The sequence below is a fragment of the Daktulosphaira vitifoliae genome, unplaced genomic scaffold (genome assembly GCF_025091365.1).
Source record: "Daktulosphaira vitifoliae isolate Bord-2020 unplaced genomic scaffold, ASM2509136v1 Scaffold_1, whole genome shotgun sequence".
Lineage (NCBI taxonomy): Eukaryota > Metazoa > Arthropoda > Insecta > Hemiptera > Phylloxeridae > Daktulosphaira > Daktulosphaira vitifoliae.
In genome coordinates this window covers 39052290-39071110 of record NW_026099572.1, presented here as the reverse complement: position 1 = coordinate 39071110, position 18821 = coordinate 39052290, and the positions used below count along the sequence as shown (strand labels likewise).

General features: G+C 24.6%; 1 protein-coding gene across 4 annotated transcripts in view; it reads right to left on the bottom strand.

The window, feature by feature from the left end:
• LOC126895392 (uncharacterized) overlaps nucleotides 1-9394 on the bottom strand; it is a 43082-nt gene extending 33688 nt beyond the window's left edge. For 3 of the 4 annotated variants that reach the window (XR_007701646.1, XR_007701644.1, XM_050667212.1), the window contains exons 1-2: nucleotides 9064-9394; nucleotides 4950-5959 (exon numbers count right to left, since the gene is read on the bottom strand). Coding sequence is in view for 1 of the 4 variants with exons in the window: in XM_050667212.1 (XP_050523169.1) it covers nucleotides 4950-5847 (898 nt within the window). In the remaining 3 variants the exon portion in view is untranslated. Of the gene's footprint in view, nucleotides 1-4949; nucleotides 5960-8825; nucleotides 8956-9063 lie in introns of all 4 variants that reach the window. The other variant, XR_007701645.1, reaches the window with a different exon arrangement.
• Nucleotides 9395-18821: the final 9427 nt, after the last annotated feature.

Genomic DNA, 18821 nt, shown 5'->3' with positions numbered 1-18821 from the left:
ATAGGTTTCAACTACAAAATTAAATTATTTAACTTTGTTATTTATTAATTTCATGATTCTATTTATGTGTTTTACTACCATTCTATAGTATTCCAAATTTGTTGGTAACATGTTATGGTATAGTTCATTTTCAAATTTTTTTGAGATTATTACTAATTAGTAAAAAACAAATATTAATATACAAAAATTTTTTTTAATTGTTATTGATTTTTTAGTTTTTAGTATAATAATAATCCGTGCAAAATTTCGATTCAAAATTTCGTGTGTTAACATATTTATTTGGTCCCATAAGGTTGATTTTTAGGTAAGTTTATTATTTCGAAAGAATGTTGAATTTTATAATAAATATTTTTCAATTACTCTTGTAATTTAAAACTGTATTTTTTATTTTATTGTATAGATTGATATGTGGACAGGAATTTATATTATCACTATTAACAGTAATATTATGAAAACGCTCAAATATTCGTTCTTTGCTTTTTTGTATTAATATTGAACTATATAATTTCAATAAAAATCATCATAATCATTGTTTAAATTATAGAGTGATAAATTATGGATAAAACACTAATTTTCTTCAAAACTATTGAACATTTTTGTTAAGAAAAAATTGTTTAACTAAAAAAACTATATAAAAATCATTTAAAAATGTAATTAAATAAATTTTTTTATCCTTTGAGGGATAAAAAACTTTAATTTTCTTTGATAGGATGCCTATTTTTAGTTTGATGATATGATAGAATATATATTTTTATACAATTTTGTTCTAAATCGATATTGTATTCGGTGAACCTCTATTATTAATTGTTAAAGTTTAGCGTAGAGTATTCATAATTTCTTCAAGCTGTCACATAAACATGTTTTTATTGACAAATTTTATTACATATCTGTCACTTACAATGGCAAGAATACAATACAATACTAAATATATTTTGGGGCCAATGAAACAGATTATTCTGTCTCCGGTATAATGAAAACTAAATCATCAAACTAAAAATGAGAGCTCTGTTAAAGAAAATTAAAGTTTAGGCACTTTATTAAAAGAAAAATAATATAACTACGTATTATTATAGTTTCTTGAACCAAACAGTATTTTTCTTTACATAAATTGAAAACATTCAATCATTTCTAAGAAAATGAGCATCTTATCCTTAATTGATTGCATGTATAAAAATTAATTTTCTAAAACTTTAAAATAGTCAATCAAGTTTTACCAGGGATATAATTTTTATTTTAATTAATTAAAAGAATCAAAAGTTAATTATTCTTCTAGTAGTTTTGAAAATGATGAATCTATTGCAGCAACTTTTATAATTAGCTAATTGGGCTGTAAATCACAATGTACTAAATAATACTATTTCTAATTCATTAAAAATTAAAAAAAAAAATTTTGCTGATGAAATAATATATCTAGTTGTTAGTGTACTATTATTATTAGTATTGAAGTGTATGATAAAAGTAATACAATTGTTGAAAGCAAAAAAAAATTATAATAAACGCAATTTGCTGTTATTCTCATGCAAAAGTTTTTAAAAACTAAAGGACATATTGGATTCTATTTCTGTAGTATAATATATATTGTATGAAGTAAATTTCTACATAAACGTGTATGTTTTCGAGATTTAAATTGTTCTAAACGAACTGATAATGATTTCGCAATTAAAATAATGAAAAATATCATATTGCAGGTAGTACTACTATATTATTCCTTACTAATAATAATCCGGCTATTGATATTATTCTAAATTTCACTCTTGATTATAACATTTATTACACTTAAAGATGGTTCGTAAAATACTATTATCATGGTAGGGAAGTGGAGATATTGATAAAATAATTATTAATTCACAAAATTTATTATTAAGTATTATTAAGCTTTTGAATATTTGTTACAGCAAAATTTGAAAACAAAAATAGTGTTAGGAAGGCATATTGAAATACTTCAAAAATTTTAAATAGTTTTAAATTAAATATTCATAAATCTTACGAATCTTCTAAAAAATATTAGTAATATTACTACTATATATATATTGTTTCAACTACAGATCGAGGTTTTATGGTTTTAATCAATATCATTCCATTTTTTAAAATAATAAATTGTTTATAATTAAAAATTCTTTGGCTATGTAAACAATATTTAACTATTTATTTTTAATATATTAAAATATAACCTATATAAAATGTATGCATAATACTATATAATAGGTAATATAATTGCACCTTTTACTTACAGCTTTGTTAGAGAGAATTTTAAAAATAAAGGGTGTGATTCATTTTATCAAAAATAGTGTGAAAATAAGAGAACAGTGTGTAGGGTGTTCTTACTAACTAAATTAATGATTAAATGCGTATATGACCTAAAAATTATTACAATGCTTTAAAATTAAGAGATAGGTAAGTTAAGCCAAATAAATTTGAATTCGGCCATTACAGAGTATGGGTTTTATCTTCTACCATTTGTAACTTTATATGTATTTAATATTAAAAATATTTATTTGGATGAAGGAGAGGTGAAGCTAAAAACATTCTAATGACAAATACTATCATTTCTGCCTCACCACTAGTGTCTGTATATTTTAAAATAACAATAACTTCTAAAATAAAAGATCAAAAGTTGTTATCAAGAAGTCATTTCCTTAGTTGTATTATTTTTTTATTAAATAATATAGTTAAATATGTATGTTGCTATTTAAAAAAACATAGTTGGTACCATTAAAAGGAATAAGAGATAGGCCTAAAAATATTTAATCATTTATAAACCCTGTAAAGTTTCCTTAATTCATAATGAAAAAGGTAATTAATTAATTAATTTGTTTATCATTACTAAAATTCCAATTTAAAATAAACAATCCCTATTTTAGTAATTACCATGAATTCAAACAAATTCATTAAAACTTAATCCAGTTCTCAAAAAAATAATGATGAGTAATTTTTCTTTTATTTAATATGGATATATAGGTCTTTTATTACTTTAAATATTAGTTAATATTGTTTGCTTTATACATATTGAGTAGAAATAATCCATCATTTAAGGTATATTTAAATAAAATCAATGTAATAAATTATTGAAAAATATATAATTATATAAAACAACTATAATACTTTTTTTTCAGCTATATTAATCAATTAGTTGGTATGTATTAAATTAGAGATTACCAGAATATCTGATGTACAACAACAAATTTTAGAACAGTTGTCAAATTTCAATGATTATTTTAACAATGTTATGAATGATGGAATTGATTTTGAAAATATTTTTCAATACATATTAAGTTGAATAATATGGAATATAAATTAAAGTACGAAGAAAATGTTAAGAATAAAGTGGTTATTCAATTTTATTTATTATTAATTCTTTGTGTTAAAAAGAATATTAATGATAAGTTTTAATTATTTTAAATTAAAATTCGAATTATAGGTTTGTGTACTTCCTAGAGTTTATAACAAATGTTTTAAAGGTATATTACATGTAATAATGAAAGAAGTTTTTTGTAATAATATTCAGGAAAATTTTACATATTTTGAACTGAGAAATAAAAATAACTTTTTCATATAAAATTTAATTTAAGCCATTTTAGATAATAACGTTTTCTTAGTTTATCAAGTAATAAATTGTTTTAAATGAATTGATTGATCTTAGAAGTTACTAGCAAATCAAAATTTAAAAGTGATTCTAAAATTATTGAGACAATTGGAAAATGGCTCACAACTTTAAAATTTAGATTGGAGAAAAGAAATCAGATAATAGTACTTAGGTTTAAATGTTTGAAAACATTTTGATACATTTAAAATAAAAAAAAAATTATTTTATGTGTTATAATTTTATATTCCTGACATACATTTTTTTGAAATATACCCAATAAAAATAATTTTGAAACTTTTTTACATTTTAAGGAGCCTAATACCAAATTATATTGAGCAAGATATTAAAGATATACTTATGCAAAAATCAGATAAAAAATCTATTGGGAAAAGTCAGGAAAAATCATAGGGGTCTAACCTTAATATTACCCCGCCTTATTCTATCTAAATTTAAATACTATATAATTTTCTCTTTTCAGAAGTTAATAATATCCAATAATTTTTAATTTTCAAATAATTATGTTTCTATCTCTATCCTGTTTATATATGTTTATTTTTTAAATGAAAATGTATTTAAAATAATAAAATTAAAAAATATCTAAAAATTGGCAAAATGTGACAATTAAATAAGTGGTAAGGTCACTAGGGGTATATAAGGATATTTTCGGTCGGAGTCTCAGTATGTGTTTAGCGTTGATAGTAACATTGTTGCCAAAATATGTATACACAATTTTGTCGTATTTTTTTTTTTTTTTTTGAGTTAAATATTTTGTAGTTTTAAAATCATGGGGAAACTCACTCCCCCCTCGCCGGTTAAATCTTTGCTGACTGTGTATACCAGCCAATTAATATTTATCTATTTTTTACTTAAGTGCTTGCTACATTATTGCGAAATGAAATTGGAGCGAATAATTTGATTCTTATTCACATCAAAGTTTTTATGGTAATAACTAAAATTATTATGAATTTGGATTTTTTTAGTTAATTTTTCGTCGGATGAAATTTAGAGTTTGAGAAATCTGTAAATTTGGTGGTAATGAGGCATACACAATATTTAAAAAAAAGTTTCTACCTCCTCTATTTGTATATTCAATATTTTTTTTTTATTATGACATACCCCTTTTTATAATTAAGAAACAGAATAAAAACGGTTATATATGAACTTTGGATTTATGACTGGCTAAACTCTAGTAAAACGTATTCTCTATAATATTTACAAAAATACCACTAAGTATAAAATGTAAATTATCCTACAAATTTCTTGCTTACATATAAGTATTTACATTTTGTCAAAAAAGCATATGTTTAATCATGCAAGTGAATATTGTATATTACACATTTTTTAAATTTCTTACAAATTTACTTACGAGATTCGTTTGAAGCTTTTATCAATTTTAAATGTGGATCAAAATGTACACATGAACCTGATCCAATACTTCCTCTAGGTGTCCTACCTAAAGAAACTGATTCAGCCATTGGTATACTTCCTCTGCAAATTCTGCTCATATTGTATGCTCCTTCAGAAGCAACGCTTCCTCTCGGACTTCTTCCAGGATCTGGTATCAAACTACCTCTTGGACTACGACTTATTTCGGGTGTCACCGTTAAACTACCTCTAGGGCTTCGATTCAAGTCATAAGCTATGCTACCTCTAGGTGATCGACATATATCTGGAACCAGACTGTTTTTTGGACTTCTTGATATTTCTAGTCCGACGTTACTGGACCGTGGACTGCGATTAAAATTTTCAATGTCTAATCGTAATCCTGATCGCATATCTGAATATTCGTCATCTATTAGTAAACTACAACGAGAGCTTCTTGAACTCCTCGGATCCAAACATTCGGATGTGAGACTATGTCTTGGATTTCGATTATCATTAACTTCAAGCCTAGATAAATTAGATCGCATACCAATATCTTTTTGATCATCAGGCAAAAATCGTGGTGACTTACGATGATCTGATGGTACCAAACTAGAGCGTGGGCTTTTTAATGCATCTGGTACAGGACTATTTATCGGACTTCGATCAATGTATTGTACTTTTGTTTCTGATACAAAACTGGGCCTAGGGTTACGTTTGTGTAGAATATTTTCTAAAAGTGGTTCATCAGGTGATATAGTTCTCTGATGCATTTCTAATGCTTCTAACGATGACAAAACAGCAACACTAGCTCTTCGTTTTTGAGTACTATTTTTTATTTGTTGTGTCTGCTGTTGCTTAAATTCTGGTTTATTTGTCATTTGATTTTCTTTACTTGTCATGTTTTTTCTATCATCGTAACTATTTTTAATCCATCTTTTACTTGATGACTATGTTCACTGCAAAATCATTAATACTTGGATTGTTGATATTTAAACAAAAATATGTAACAACCTAAAAAAAAAAAAAATTAATTTGTAATTAAGGTAAATTGAGATATTAAGTTAATTATAATACAGTAAAATTTAAATTGTAGCAATTTAAATGTTTAATATAATATGTGTAAGTTGTTAACAAGTCATAAATAATAATGTTAGTTACCATTTTTTAACATTCAAAAACGCTTTCCTAGAAATTTAACACACTTGTGTATTTTATTGTAAGTGTGAGCTATACATTATTATTAAAATAAAACTATAACACACATGGACAATAAAATTTTTTTTCATTTAAGTATTATATTCTGTATTTTATGTTATATAAATATAATAATAAGTTATCGTAACATTTAGTGTAACACATAGAATATATTTTAAATAGAATTTAATGAATCAAAAATGAATAACTTTAAAAAAATATAAGAAGAATAATTATTAAGAAAAATATTGATTTAAAGAAGTGTTCACTTATTAATAAAAAAAATCTAAAAAGAATCCTCACTCGACCAACATAAGCTTATGGAGCACAATCTTCAATTATTTTCATTCAAAGAGTAGTTTTATTTTTTTTTTTCGTCAAGCTGTTAATGTTTGTATAAATTATACGTTTCCATAAGAAATAATTTTAAAAGTAATCAATAATAGACATACAGTTCTATTAATTTTCTTAAAATTTGATTTTTCAGTAATTTGCTCTTCAACCTTAATGAGCTTATGATTAGATAACTAAGAAATTAATGTTTGAGTTACTGCATAAAAACAAAATAACGTGAGATCAACATTCAATTTCTTTAAGGTTAAAATCATTCAATACTTTTTACATCTACCATTAGCAGTTAGCTATTACAAGGAGTACTTTAACGTTTCACGCGCTATTATTGATTTATATATTTCATTATATTTCATTATATTTTTTTCGTGTTTTTCTACGTTATACAAAACTAATAAGAAATCAATTAAAAGGTACAACACTTGAACCATTTCATTTATTGAAAAACAACATTACACACAATTTTGAAAATGAGTTTTTAAATGCATTATGTTTTTCATTAGTAACGTAAAATTTTTGAAAAATTTAGAATTTAAAAATAATTTCGAGTAAACGGATTTATAACTTCATTAGAAAAAATATCTATCTTGTGTCTGATGAAGAAAGTAATTGTGAAATTACATTATTATTTATATATCGTAGTAAATTATGTATTATGACTCAAAGACCAGTTCTTTCAAACGCCTTACTCAAAATAATAAAACAGAACAATTTTATTTTATTTTAGTTTCGATGTGAAGCTGAGAAGGTATTGATTTTGTGTTGGTGTGTAGTATTTTCACGTTTTCCATTAAAATACTTAGATCTTACTGGACCAATTTTTAGAATCAACAAGTCAAAAAAACTCGTCATTAATCTAATTGAACCTGTCAGTGACAAAAATTAGGAAATTCAAAAAAAAATATCTCAAAATTACTCTTCAGTAAAAAATAGCATATTTAATACATTTATTCTGCATTTTAAAAATGATGTAACTTTTTTTTAAAACATTGTTCCAAATACAATATGAATGCTGTTTATAAAATCTAACATAAGAACATCCAACATTACTATAGAAAGGGTTTGAAAGATATGCAGATATAATTTTTAGCTTCGATGCGTTTTTCACTTGATTTATGAAAACATTCCAGAATGTCTGACAATTTATAACCTATATCAAATAGATGTACTAAAATATTAACAAAAAAAAAGTCCCGACAAATGTTTTACTGTGTGAAATTTTCTGTTATGAAAAACATTATGTTATTATTTTGGGTGAAATCTTAAATCATAGAAATTGTAAAATTAAAAGTATACTAATTGAAACATTTTTTATAATAGTGATGTAAATCACTATCAGATATCATCAATATGTTTACGTCCCCACTGTTCCAAGTTTTTTTATATTAACTAGACGTATCTCATTGAATATTTTACTTTGGCCATTACATATTCAATACAATACGCTTATAGTTGCTCAAAAATATTTTTTACTATTTTCTTTAGAAAGAATGTACTCAAACTATTTTTTAACACATATGAATAATTTTGGCATTATTTTCAGTAGTTCAAAGTTTAATTTTTTCTAAGGGGTCTTAGCCTTCCAAGAAATGAAGCATCAATCTAAATTTTATAGTAACTATATTTATTTTGGTTATAAATATTTTAAAAATCTTATTATCTATTCTATTTTAAATTAAAAATATTCAGCCAACAGATGACTATATAAATGGTAGTGTGATAATACCATTGATAAATTATTAGATACTATTGTTTTCTTATTAATAGATTTATTGGTCTATATTCTATACTGGTTCGTTAAATTACCTTTGTTAGTCCCGTACTTGGCAATGATCGATTAAATAACAAAAGTAAACAATACGGATTTAATATATTGTGAGATTTTTGTTAAGTAGATATATTTTATTGAAATAAAAGTAATATTAATTATTATTTAAATAATTTCACTAAGATTATTATTAATTTAAAATTATTAAAAATGAAATATTATTGTATGAGTAGTAGGAAGCGTGAAAGTGAGTCCCTGCAAGTCATTTCAATAAGAATTTTTCTAGTCCCCCAATAAATTTAACCAAATGTCCGCCTATGATTGTGTGATTGATTTATAACCTACGAGTTAATAGTAATGTTTAGTCATTTTAAGTAGTTGTTTTTTCCTCATAGTAATTTGTAAAATTATCAGTAAATAAATTTATCAGATGTCATCAAGTATTTATACAACAGTTTGATAAAATAATTTTATAAAGTAATAATTTTCCATATTAAGCAAATATTTATACAACTTTAAACAATATTTTCAAAATATCAACTCGTTACAAAATTATTTACATACCTTTTTTTTAATGTTATTTATAAAAATAATCTACTTATAATTCATTTTTTGTTATTTTAAAACTTATGATGATAACTCATCAAACAAATTTTATTACAAAAAGTGAATCTTTGGATAACTTTAGAATATTCTGAAACATAGAAATCGTGACAATCGATCAATTAAAAAAGCGAATAATAATTCAATCAGATACATCACTGTTATAAAAACAAACTATATTATAATAAGTTTGGGTTACCTTTAGGTAAGTTCACCGATAAACTGTGACGGCGCTCCATGTCAATAATGAGACACTAACAGCTTGTTTACTGGTGCTAAAATTGTAAATTCATAAAAAAATGAATGAACATTATTGTTTTAATTTATTAATCTATGAATTTAGAAATCGTCACGAAAACAATAGATGTTGAAAGATTATGTAAATATTTATATATATCTTTCAGACACAACTTCATTGTTAAATATTTCAATATTATATCGGCTGTAGAATTAACTGAAAGTGAAAAGGACAATACACACGTGCTATACGATTGGAACGATCGAGAAAACTGAAGTTCCTACAAAAGACGACTGATGGCGTGACTGAAAAATCACTGGTGGCAACGGTGTAGGTAACCCCAAAGCTCATGTAACACAGTAAGCGCTTTTTTAAGTTACAAAGAGATTGCTTCACTTCTCAAGCAGTTATAATATCTCAACTTGAATCGGGATTTTTAGGTTTTTTAAAACTTTAAAATATGATACAAATATCCTCTAAATATATCTTTAATTGTTGATAATAATATGCACAATTATTTTTTCAAAATATGTTATAAGGTGAATTAATTTATTATATATGTATATTATATACATATATAGTACCCATACGAACTTAATACACTAATATAGAATATTCTAACTGATCAAATGTCAAATTAACTTAATTTTATCCAATCCTCGTATAAATAATGAGAGTATACAAATCTCAATACGAAATAACTACAAAAATACTTTTGAAATACTATTTTAAATTTGCGCTAACGGCTGATAAATAAAAATAATAAAATTATTAAAACTTTTGAATAATGTAAAATATGATCAAAGTCTATTAAAATTTAAAAATTTTTTAATAAAAACATCATTTAAAAAAACACGTGAAAATTTTATTTTTAAATTACCAACTGAATATTTGTCAAATTTTCAAAAAATAGTTATTGGTTTAAAAACAACTAATTAAAATATTTCAAACCAAAAAAAAAGAGGCATTATTTAAAATATTAAATTAACATAACTAACAAAATACTAGTTTCAAATTTAAAAATTTGTATTTTATTACATTAAATTTCAGTTTTGTTTTTTTTTAATGATATTTTATTGTTACACATCTACGTCTTATTTTTAGTAAAACGACTTTATTATAATTTTTTAAAATATGAAAAGATAAAATAAAACTAATTTATATGTATATAGATTTTTTTTAATTATTAAACAAAGGATACTTTTAACTCCTAAAAATAAAAATCTACATTATATTTTATTATTTTAAAGATAATATTTGAGATATAGTTGAACAATTATATGAAAAATAATTATTTCTTAATGTATTATTTAATAATATTTTTTAATATTTTATTATTTGTTAAAATAATATAAATATTTGCGTGGATCTTTGAGTTTATTTACTTGTACATTTTTCNTTGCGTGGATCTTTGAGTTTATTTACTTGTACATTTTTCAGGAATTTTTAATTCTGAGATTGTTACACTTAGTTAGAATCTGTCTAATTTCTCTTTTTACTGTAAAAAATATAAGATAAAATAATAAGCAACTTTTGTTCTGTACCAAATAAAAATCGAAAAAGTGTTCAAGAAAAAATACTTGCACACTATTTTAAAAAATGCAATAGTCGTCAACTACAAATAAATATAATTAAAAAAAACTGAAAAACACTCTTTTAAAGCACATCAAACTAAAAAGTTTAAAATAATTTTTAAAATAAGCTTAAAACAATAATGAACAAAAAATTTTAGTATTATTGTGAAAAAAGGGGGCTTTGTGCCATATTTTTCATATATTGAGCACCCGACGATTTTTTTTCATAATTACTAGTATTTTTTTTTTTAAGCTTATTTTTAACTTTTTAGTCCAATGTGCTTTAAAAGCTCGTTTTTCAGTTTTTTTTAAATATATTTATTTTTTACTTTTTAGTTTTTTATGACATATCTGTTACAGTCACAGAGAGTTTATTGTCAATTATGACTATTAATAAATATAATTTCTGTATTGCCAGTTAGTGTGTTTATAAACTAACAACAGTGTGTCTTATTATCATTGATAATAAAGGCTATATACCTGTGAATATCGTCATAAAAAACCAATCAGCTACTTGTATTTGTAATCCCTTATATATTATACATGTATATTAACTCAAAAAAACGGTAGCACAGTGGGGTCGAGGCACAGTGTGGACGAGGCATAGATGGGACAAGTATAGATGATATCTGACAGTGATTAAAATCACTATCATAAGAAACGCTTCGATGCAAATCTGTAGATAGTGTTTCCTTTAGAGAAATTGGTGAAATATTTTAAAAGCAACATGAACTCTTATTTCTTTAATTATATCCTGATTAGTAGTTCTTTGATTTTAAAATATAATATATGAATAAATACTAATTATAGTTTTTAAATTTAGTATGAAATTGTGAGGCCAGCTATGATGTATGGTTCATAGTGTTGGGCGGTTGATAAGAAAGTAGAGCAGAGAATAAGTGTAGCAGAGATGAGAATGCTTAGTTGGATGAGTGGAGTGACTAGAGAAGATAGGATAAGGAACGAGCATATAAGAGGAAGTATAGGTGTTGCGTCAATCGTGGATAAGATGACAGAAAATAGACTTAGATTGTTTAGTCATGGTATGAGGAAAGAAGAATCGAAAGCTGTAAGAACAGTTATAGAAATGAATGTTGAAGGAAGAAGAGATAGAGGAAGACCAAAAAAGAGATGGAGGGATGCTATTGAATGCGATTTGAGGACAGCTGATGTGAGCGTAGAAGATGTGGGAGATCGTGTCAAGTGGAAGCTTAGGATAAGGGTGGCCGACCCCAAGTAGTTGGGATTAAGGCAAAGAAAAAGAAAAATATTACCAGATATTCCGGTGGCAATTGACATAATATGATTGTTATTTCGGAATGTACAATTTAGCGTTTAGTTGGGTTTAAATAATATAGCGTCAAATCAATTACCTACTCTATCGGTTGTATCTCAATATACACTACACTTTAATGATACAATAAATAAATAAACTCACACATACACACATATGCATTTATAACATTGTGTCTAATGTAAGTATAACATGATAAAAAGTAACCGTAAAATGAAAAAAATGGAATATAAATTTTATTACTCATATTAAATGTAATGTAACTCGAAAAATATTTGTTTAAATGAAAAAATATAAGATTATATTTTTATTTATAATTGTCTTTTAAACAACTTTTGTGCGAAACTTTTTTTTGTAAGTTAAATATTTTTTTTTGAGAAAATTAAGAAAGCTCATATTTTTGAACTTTTGCGAGGATTTAAAAAAAAAGCTCAATTCCAATCTTGAGGACTATTAGTATGTCATTATACATATTTTAATTCAACTTTTAAAAAAACAAAATTTTTTCCGCAATTTTTCCTTTGTTGACAGGCCTAGATGTCAATTTTAAACTTGTAATTGAGCTAAAAGTTATGGTAATATATTCAATTTATTTTACTATAAACTTTCATAAATCTTTATCAAAAATTTTTCATCAACTTTAAAGAACCAAAAAAATAGGTTAAAATTGAAAATTTGGACTGATTATTTTTAACATATTAAAAATCAAATCAGTAATAATTTGAAAACAAATTTTTTTTTCTTTTAATTATTATTTTATATATATAATTAGTAATAATATAAAAAATTAGAAGTGATAGAAATAGTCTACTTGCAGATTTGAAAACAACGCGAAAATTTGATTTAGAAAAGTATATTTTTGCTTCTGATGAAAGTTCCTTGTAGTCCAGTGCATTTTTTTATAGTAACAAACAGTTTTTATTGAAAATTATTGTATCAAGCCCTTTAAATTTTTATACACGTAAAAGTAAAGCAAAATATAACTTCTTTATTATTTTTATAATTTCTCCGTTTAAATTACAATATTAAATATCAATTTCATACTAAATTTAATAATTATAATTAGTATATATTCATATATTATATTTTAAAATCAAAGAACTACTAATCATGATATAATTAAAGAAATAAGAGTTGATGTTGCTTTTGGAATAATCCACCAATTGCCTAATTAAAACAAAAAAAAAAAAAGTTTGTTGGGAATTTTTTCTGCTATTCTGCAAAATTACTCCTTCGTTGACTAGAATGAATCATTAAATAGAAAATTTTATGAGAATTAAAACAATGTTATTTTTAAGATTAATATGCAGTCAGAAAGTTTTATAATTATTATTTATTGTAAATTTATCAGAAAAACTCATTATTTTTTGCATTTTTATCGTAATAGAACACTTAAATAGAAATCATAGTAATCATTTCTAAGTAATTTTTGATATTTAAAAAGATTCTACTATTGAAATATCCAGAACTGAATTAATTTTAATGATTTACTTTAACTAAAAAAAAAAAAGTTAATATTTTGAATCCCTCTTGTGGGCAGGTAAAGGGTTAGATTTATAAAAAAAACCAAATGATAGATAAAGACATGCATCTAAATAAAAAAAAATATACTGATTTGGTCATTTTTGATAAAGTTATAACAATTAACAAAGTTATAAGTTTTATACACTGGACTACAAGGAACTTCCATCAGAAACAAAAATATACTATTCTAAATCAACTTTTCGCGATGTTTTAAAATGTGCAATTAGACTTTTTCTATAACTTCTAAGTTTTAATATTATTAAAAAATAGTTTTTACATATAAAAAAAAATAATTAAGAACAAAAAAAATTGTTTTAAATTAATACTGATTTGATATAATATTTAATATTAATTTGATTATTAATAAGTTAAAAATAAGGAAAATGACATATTTAACCTATTTTGTTAATCGTTTAAAGTTGATTGTTGTAAATGTTTATAATAAAAAAAAAAAATTTATTTTACCATAACTTTTAGCTCAATTGGTAAGTTTGACATTGACATAATTAAATAGAAAATTTTATGACAATTAAAAAAATTGTATCGTTAAGATCAATATGCAGTCAGAAAGTTTTATAATTACTATTTATTGTAAATTTATCAGAAAAGCTCAATATTTTTTTGCATTTTTATGGTAATAGATAACTTAAATAGAAGTAATAGTAATAATTTCCTAGGAACTTTTGTTGTTTGTTGAAAAGATTCTATAATTGAAATATTGAGAACTTAATTAATTTTAATGATTTACTTTAACTAAATGTACCAATCAAAACAAAGTTGTTAAAAAGATTTACTCAATTGAGTGTATTATAAAATTTGATTATATTTGTAAAAATCAATTGTTAATTCAGGAGAAAAAACAATCATTTTTTTTAGAAATGATTTATATAGCAACATGTTACAAAAAAAAATTGTAATATTATAGTCTAGTAGTAGCACACACAAATAGAGTAAAAAAATTATTAAATTACAAAGTAAAATGATTTAATTTTGTAGTTGAAACCTATCATATCAAACTTCATTCGTTAATAAATATTTTGAAAACATTAGAAATTAATGATTTTAATTGTCTTTATGGAGACGATGTAATAACTAACTGTTTAATTGATAAATTAGAATTTTTTTTTCAATTTTTGAGAGTAATATCTTCAACTAGATACGAATTGTAGTAATTTGACGTATTGTTGAAAAAAGTAGGTCAAGTTAGAGCAGAGAAAATAAATGATAGTCACAAAAAAATATCTTCTCGGCTTTGCATCGAAGCGAAAACTTAAAATATAGTAAAATAATTTTAATACGAATAAGAAATTTCTTCTTGCAAGGGGCGACTAAAGTGATGGGATCCTTGATCTTTATTGAAGTTATTGAATCTAAATGTGATAAAAATCAAACGAGTTAAAATTTATACTAACTTAAAAAGAATTAAGAAAAAATGCAAAAAATTCATTGCCATATGCGGGTTGGAACCTCGTACCCCAAGCGTGTAAAACATAAATTTTACCAACTCGGCAACCGTACGTTGCTTCCGGCGGTTGAAAAATTGGCTATTTAAGCTAGTTCAAATTTCAAAGTTATTTTTCTCGACTTAAAAGAAACAAACATATTTAAATAAGTTTAACTATCTATACTATATCAATTTTAATTTATATAATATTTATGAAAATCTGTACTCCCCTTGTCAGGTATTTTAAAATAAAATAAAATACAAAACCCAGAATTTTAACACAAAAATAGCATATTTTTGCATACGGTAGTCATTTTTACCATGAAGACAAATCCAGAGGTCAAATTTTTTTTTTTCACATTAAAGTATATTACATAAGCTTTAATTTAAGATATATTTAAAAGTGTCAGTATTTCCGGAATACTTTCAAAAATTAAATTGAAAATATCGTAGTAACAATACGCATGTTTAAAGTTTTGACCCCCCTTGTTAAAGGGGTATGATCCGATTTACAAAAAAAGCGTGCCAGATGAAAGGGGTATATCAATATTTATTATAAAAAAATAATAATATAGATCCATACATTTTTCCAAAAGTTATATAAAATATAAATTAAATAATATAACATATAAAATCGAGATTTTTTTCACGGAAATCGTACGTTTTTCTTTAACTTTGATGTCCGTTTTCACCACGAAGACAAGTCCAGAGGTCAAATTTTTTTTTTTCAAATTAAAGTATATTACATTAGCTTTAATTTAAGGTATATAAAAAATTGTCAGTCTTTCCGGAACATTTTCAAAAGTTAAGTTGAAAAAGTTAATTTTTTGTAACAAAGTTACCATTTTGAAACCCCATCCTTTGGGCTGTTAAAGGGTCAAATGTTCACAAAAATATATAAAATGATAGGTAATTATCTAAGGTATCTATAAAAAAAAAAATTATATTGATTCGGTCATTTTTAAAAAAGTTATGGCAATTTTAAGTAAAAAAAATTGAAAAAATATCGAAAATTAGCGATTTTTAAATTTGTAATTTTTTGGGGGATTTCCCCCGTTTACGGGGAACGAGGGAATTTTTTTCAATTTTTGAGGGTAATGTCTTCGACTAGATACGATTTGTGATCTTTTGACATATTGTTCATCAAAATCGGTCCAGCGAGAGCTGAGATTGAGCGTTCACAGACACAAAAAAAAAAATAAAAAAAAAAACACATCATAGTAAAATTAATACCTTCTCAGCTTCGCATGGAAGCTAAAAATTAGAATATTTAAATGTTTATATCTAATAATAAACAATAAAAATTTGTTTATATATATATATATATAACTGATGACACGCACGCGTGTATGGATACGAAAACCAAAAATAAAATTATCCAGAAAAATATTTTTATCGTCGAGTGGTGAGCGGGGTGGGGTGAATGCGTTACGACAGTCTAGTCTCAAGGTCATAGACGACGGGTACGCGAAAATAATAACACGTGGCGCGTGGAGAGTTACAAACAAACATACATACAGGTGAAACTAATGAAAGCGTGTTAAAAAAAATTAACATTGGTACAAGGGATCAATGTTAGATGCTTTTTGGTTACTTTTGACCTATTCTTGTATACAAAAAGTCAAGTGTGTGAAACGTTTCGGGATAAAATACATTACATGTTTTAAACAAAATCAAGAAGTGTAAATTTTTTCTAAAAATGGTAAAGTACCAATAGCTAATGGAGTACGGTACGATTACACACTGACATTAAAGAGGATTATTGATAATTTAAAATCTGAATATCATAATGCGGTTTATAAAATAGACTTAAACAGAATATAATATCACCTAGATAATATTCAGAAAAAATGGATAACACAATCTGATCAACACCTCTGGATTAAAGTATCTTGATTCATGCAATACCGAAAAAGTAAAATTATTGTTTGAACTAGTAATTTATGTATATAATGGTAGTTGCCCATTAATATTGTCAGTACATTCTTGGCCATCTTGGTCATTTTCTAAAATTTATTCTCATACACAAATAATGTTTTACAAAGATAATAGCTTAGCTTTCGAATTTACCCAGTTTAAACAATTGGCTGAACTATAGCAATATCTAACTATAGTTATTTGTAGAGAAAAATTAGATATTGTTGGTACTTATAAAGTGGAGTAAGCTGTAGATAAGCCGAAGAAAAACAATTATTTTTCTCAGAAAGTAGATGAATCTGTTGATAAATATAGAATTGATAACAAATATATCAAAGATCAATTTATAAAGAATGATCGAGAATTTACTTCTGTGTTCTTGGAAGAAAATAAACATAAGACTTTTAGTTTCAGTTAAAATTGTCTTACAAGAACTTGGTACTGAAAATATAACAAAAAAAAAATTAACTGGTGTAACTATTGATAGGGTAAATACAAATACTGATAAAAAAGTAGATTATGGTTTCGCAAGAAATATTTTAAAAAAGACATACTATATTTTTGGTGCATCGCTCATAGATCAAATTTGAAAATATCTGATCTAGAAACGAGTATTATGGAAGTTTAGTTTGAAATCTGCTGTTAATTTTTATCAAGAATTTGTTATATGATAGCATTAAAAAATTTGTAAATAGAAGTTCCTATTTACAGATTTTTAGCTTTTTTTGAAGTACGATTTGCTAAAAATCTGTGGCGGCTCGTAGCTTGGACGACGGGACGATCGCACCTCCTACTAAAATTAATTAAAAGAAAAAAATTAATTGTATAATCTTAATTCTGTATTTTTATTAAAAATGCAAATTTTTGAGTAGTAAAATAATTATAAATACATTTGTCGTTGACGAACATTTAAGTTATTACCCTCAGTATATGCGGATACACATGCACACACGGCAACGTCGTCCGAGCAATATTCTGAAACGTTTATTCTAAGCGAAGGGCTCAATCGTGTGCGTGCGGGTACAGTTCAGCTGCAATCTTATGTATGGGTTTTGACGACCGGCAACGTCGTCCATACAGTAAAATATTAGTGTATTGCTATTTGGATAATTTATTTTTAGAACTAACTACTTGTACGTTCATCGTTATCGGTCACTATAATAATATAATCTCTATTATTATTATTTTCATTTCTATGTTCTACTGCGACCTTTAAAATAATAATACGTGTATTCTTTAATTATATTATATTTAATTTGACAATTGTTTTATAACTATGACTAGAGGTATTATATCTAAAGTCCCAACCACACTACCAGCATCCACTTATGAAAATCTATTAAATTTATCTTCGGCTATTTGGGTAAACGTACAGTTGCCGAATCGGTAAAATATATGTCTTTAACGCTTGGAGTACAAGGTTTGAACATGCCTGTGAGAGTGAATTTTTTTCTTAATTATTTTTGAGTTAGAAAAATATGTTCAACCATTGATTTTTATCTCATTAAAATTAAATAACTCCAATAAATATTAAAGACCCCATCACTGTAGTTAGAAGATATTTCTCATTCATATTAAAATTATTTTACTATATGGTTTTTTTTTTGGGGGGCTGCCATTTATTTTCTCAGATCTCACTTGACCTACTTTTTTCAACGATACGTCACAAATGATTACAATTCGTATCCAATTGAAAATAATACCCTCAAAAATTGAAAAAAAATTCTAATTTATCAATTATACAATTCCTTATCCCATGTTCTCCATACAGACTATTAGAATCATTAATTTCCAATATTTTGAAAGAATTTCTGTGGAATTGGGTTTGTTTGATATGATAATAGGATTTAACTACAAAATTAAATAATTTTTCTTTGTAGTTTATTATTTTTAGCTTCGATGCGAAGCTGAGAAGGATTGGTTTTACTAAGATGTGTTTATTTTTTTTTATTTTTTTTTTTTTTTT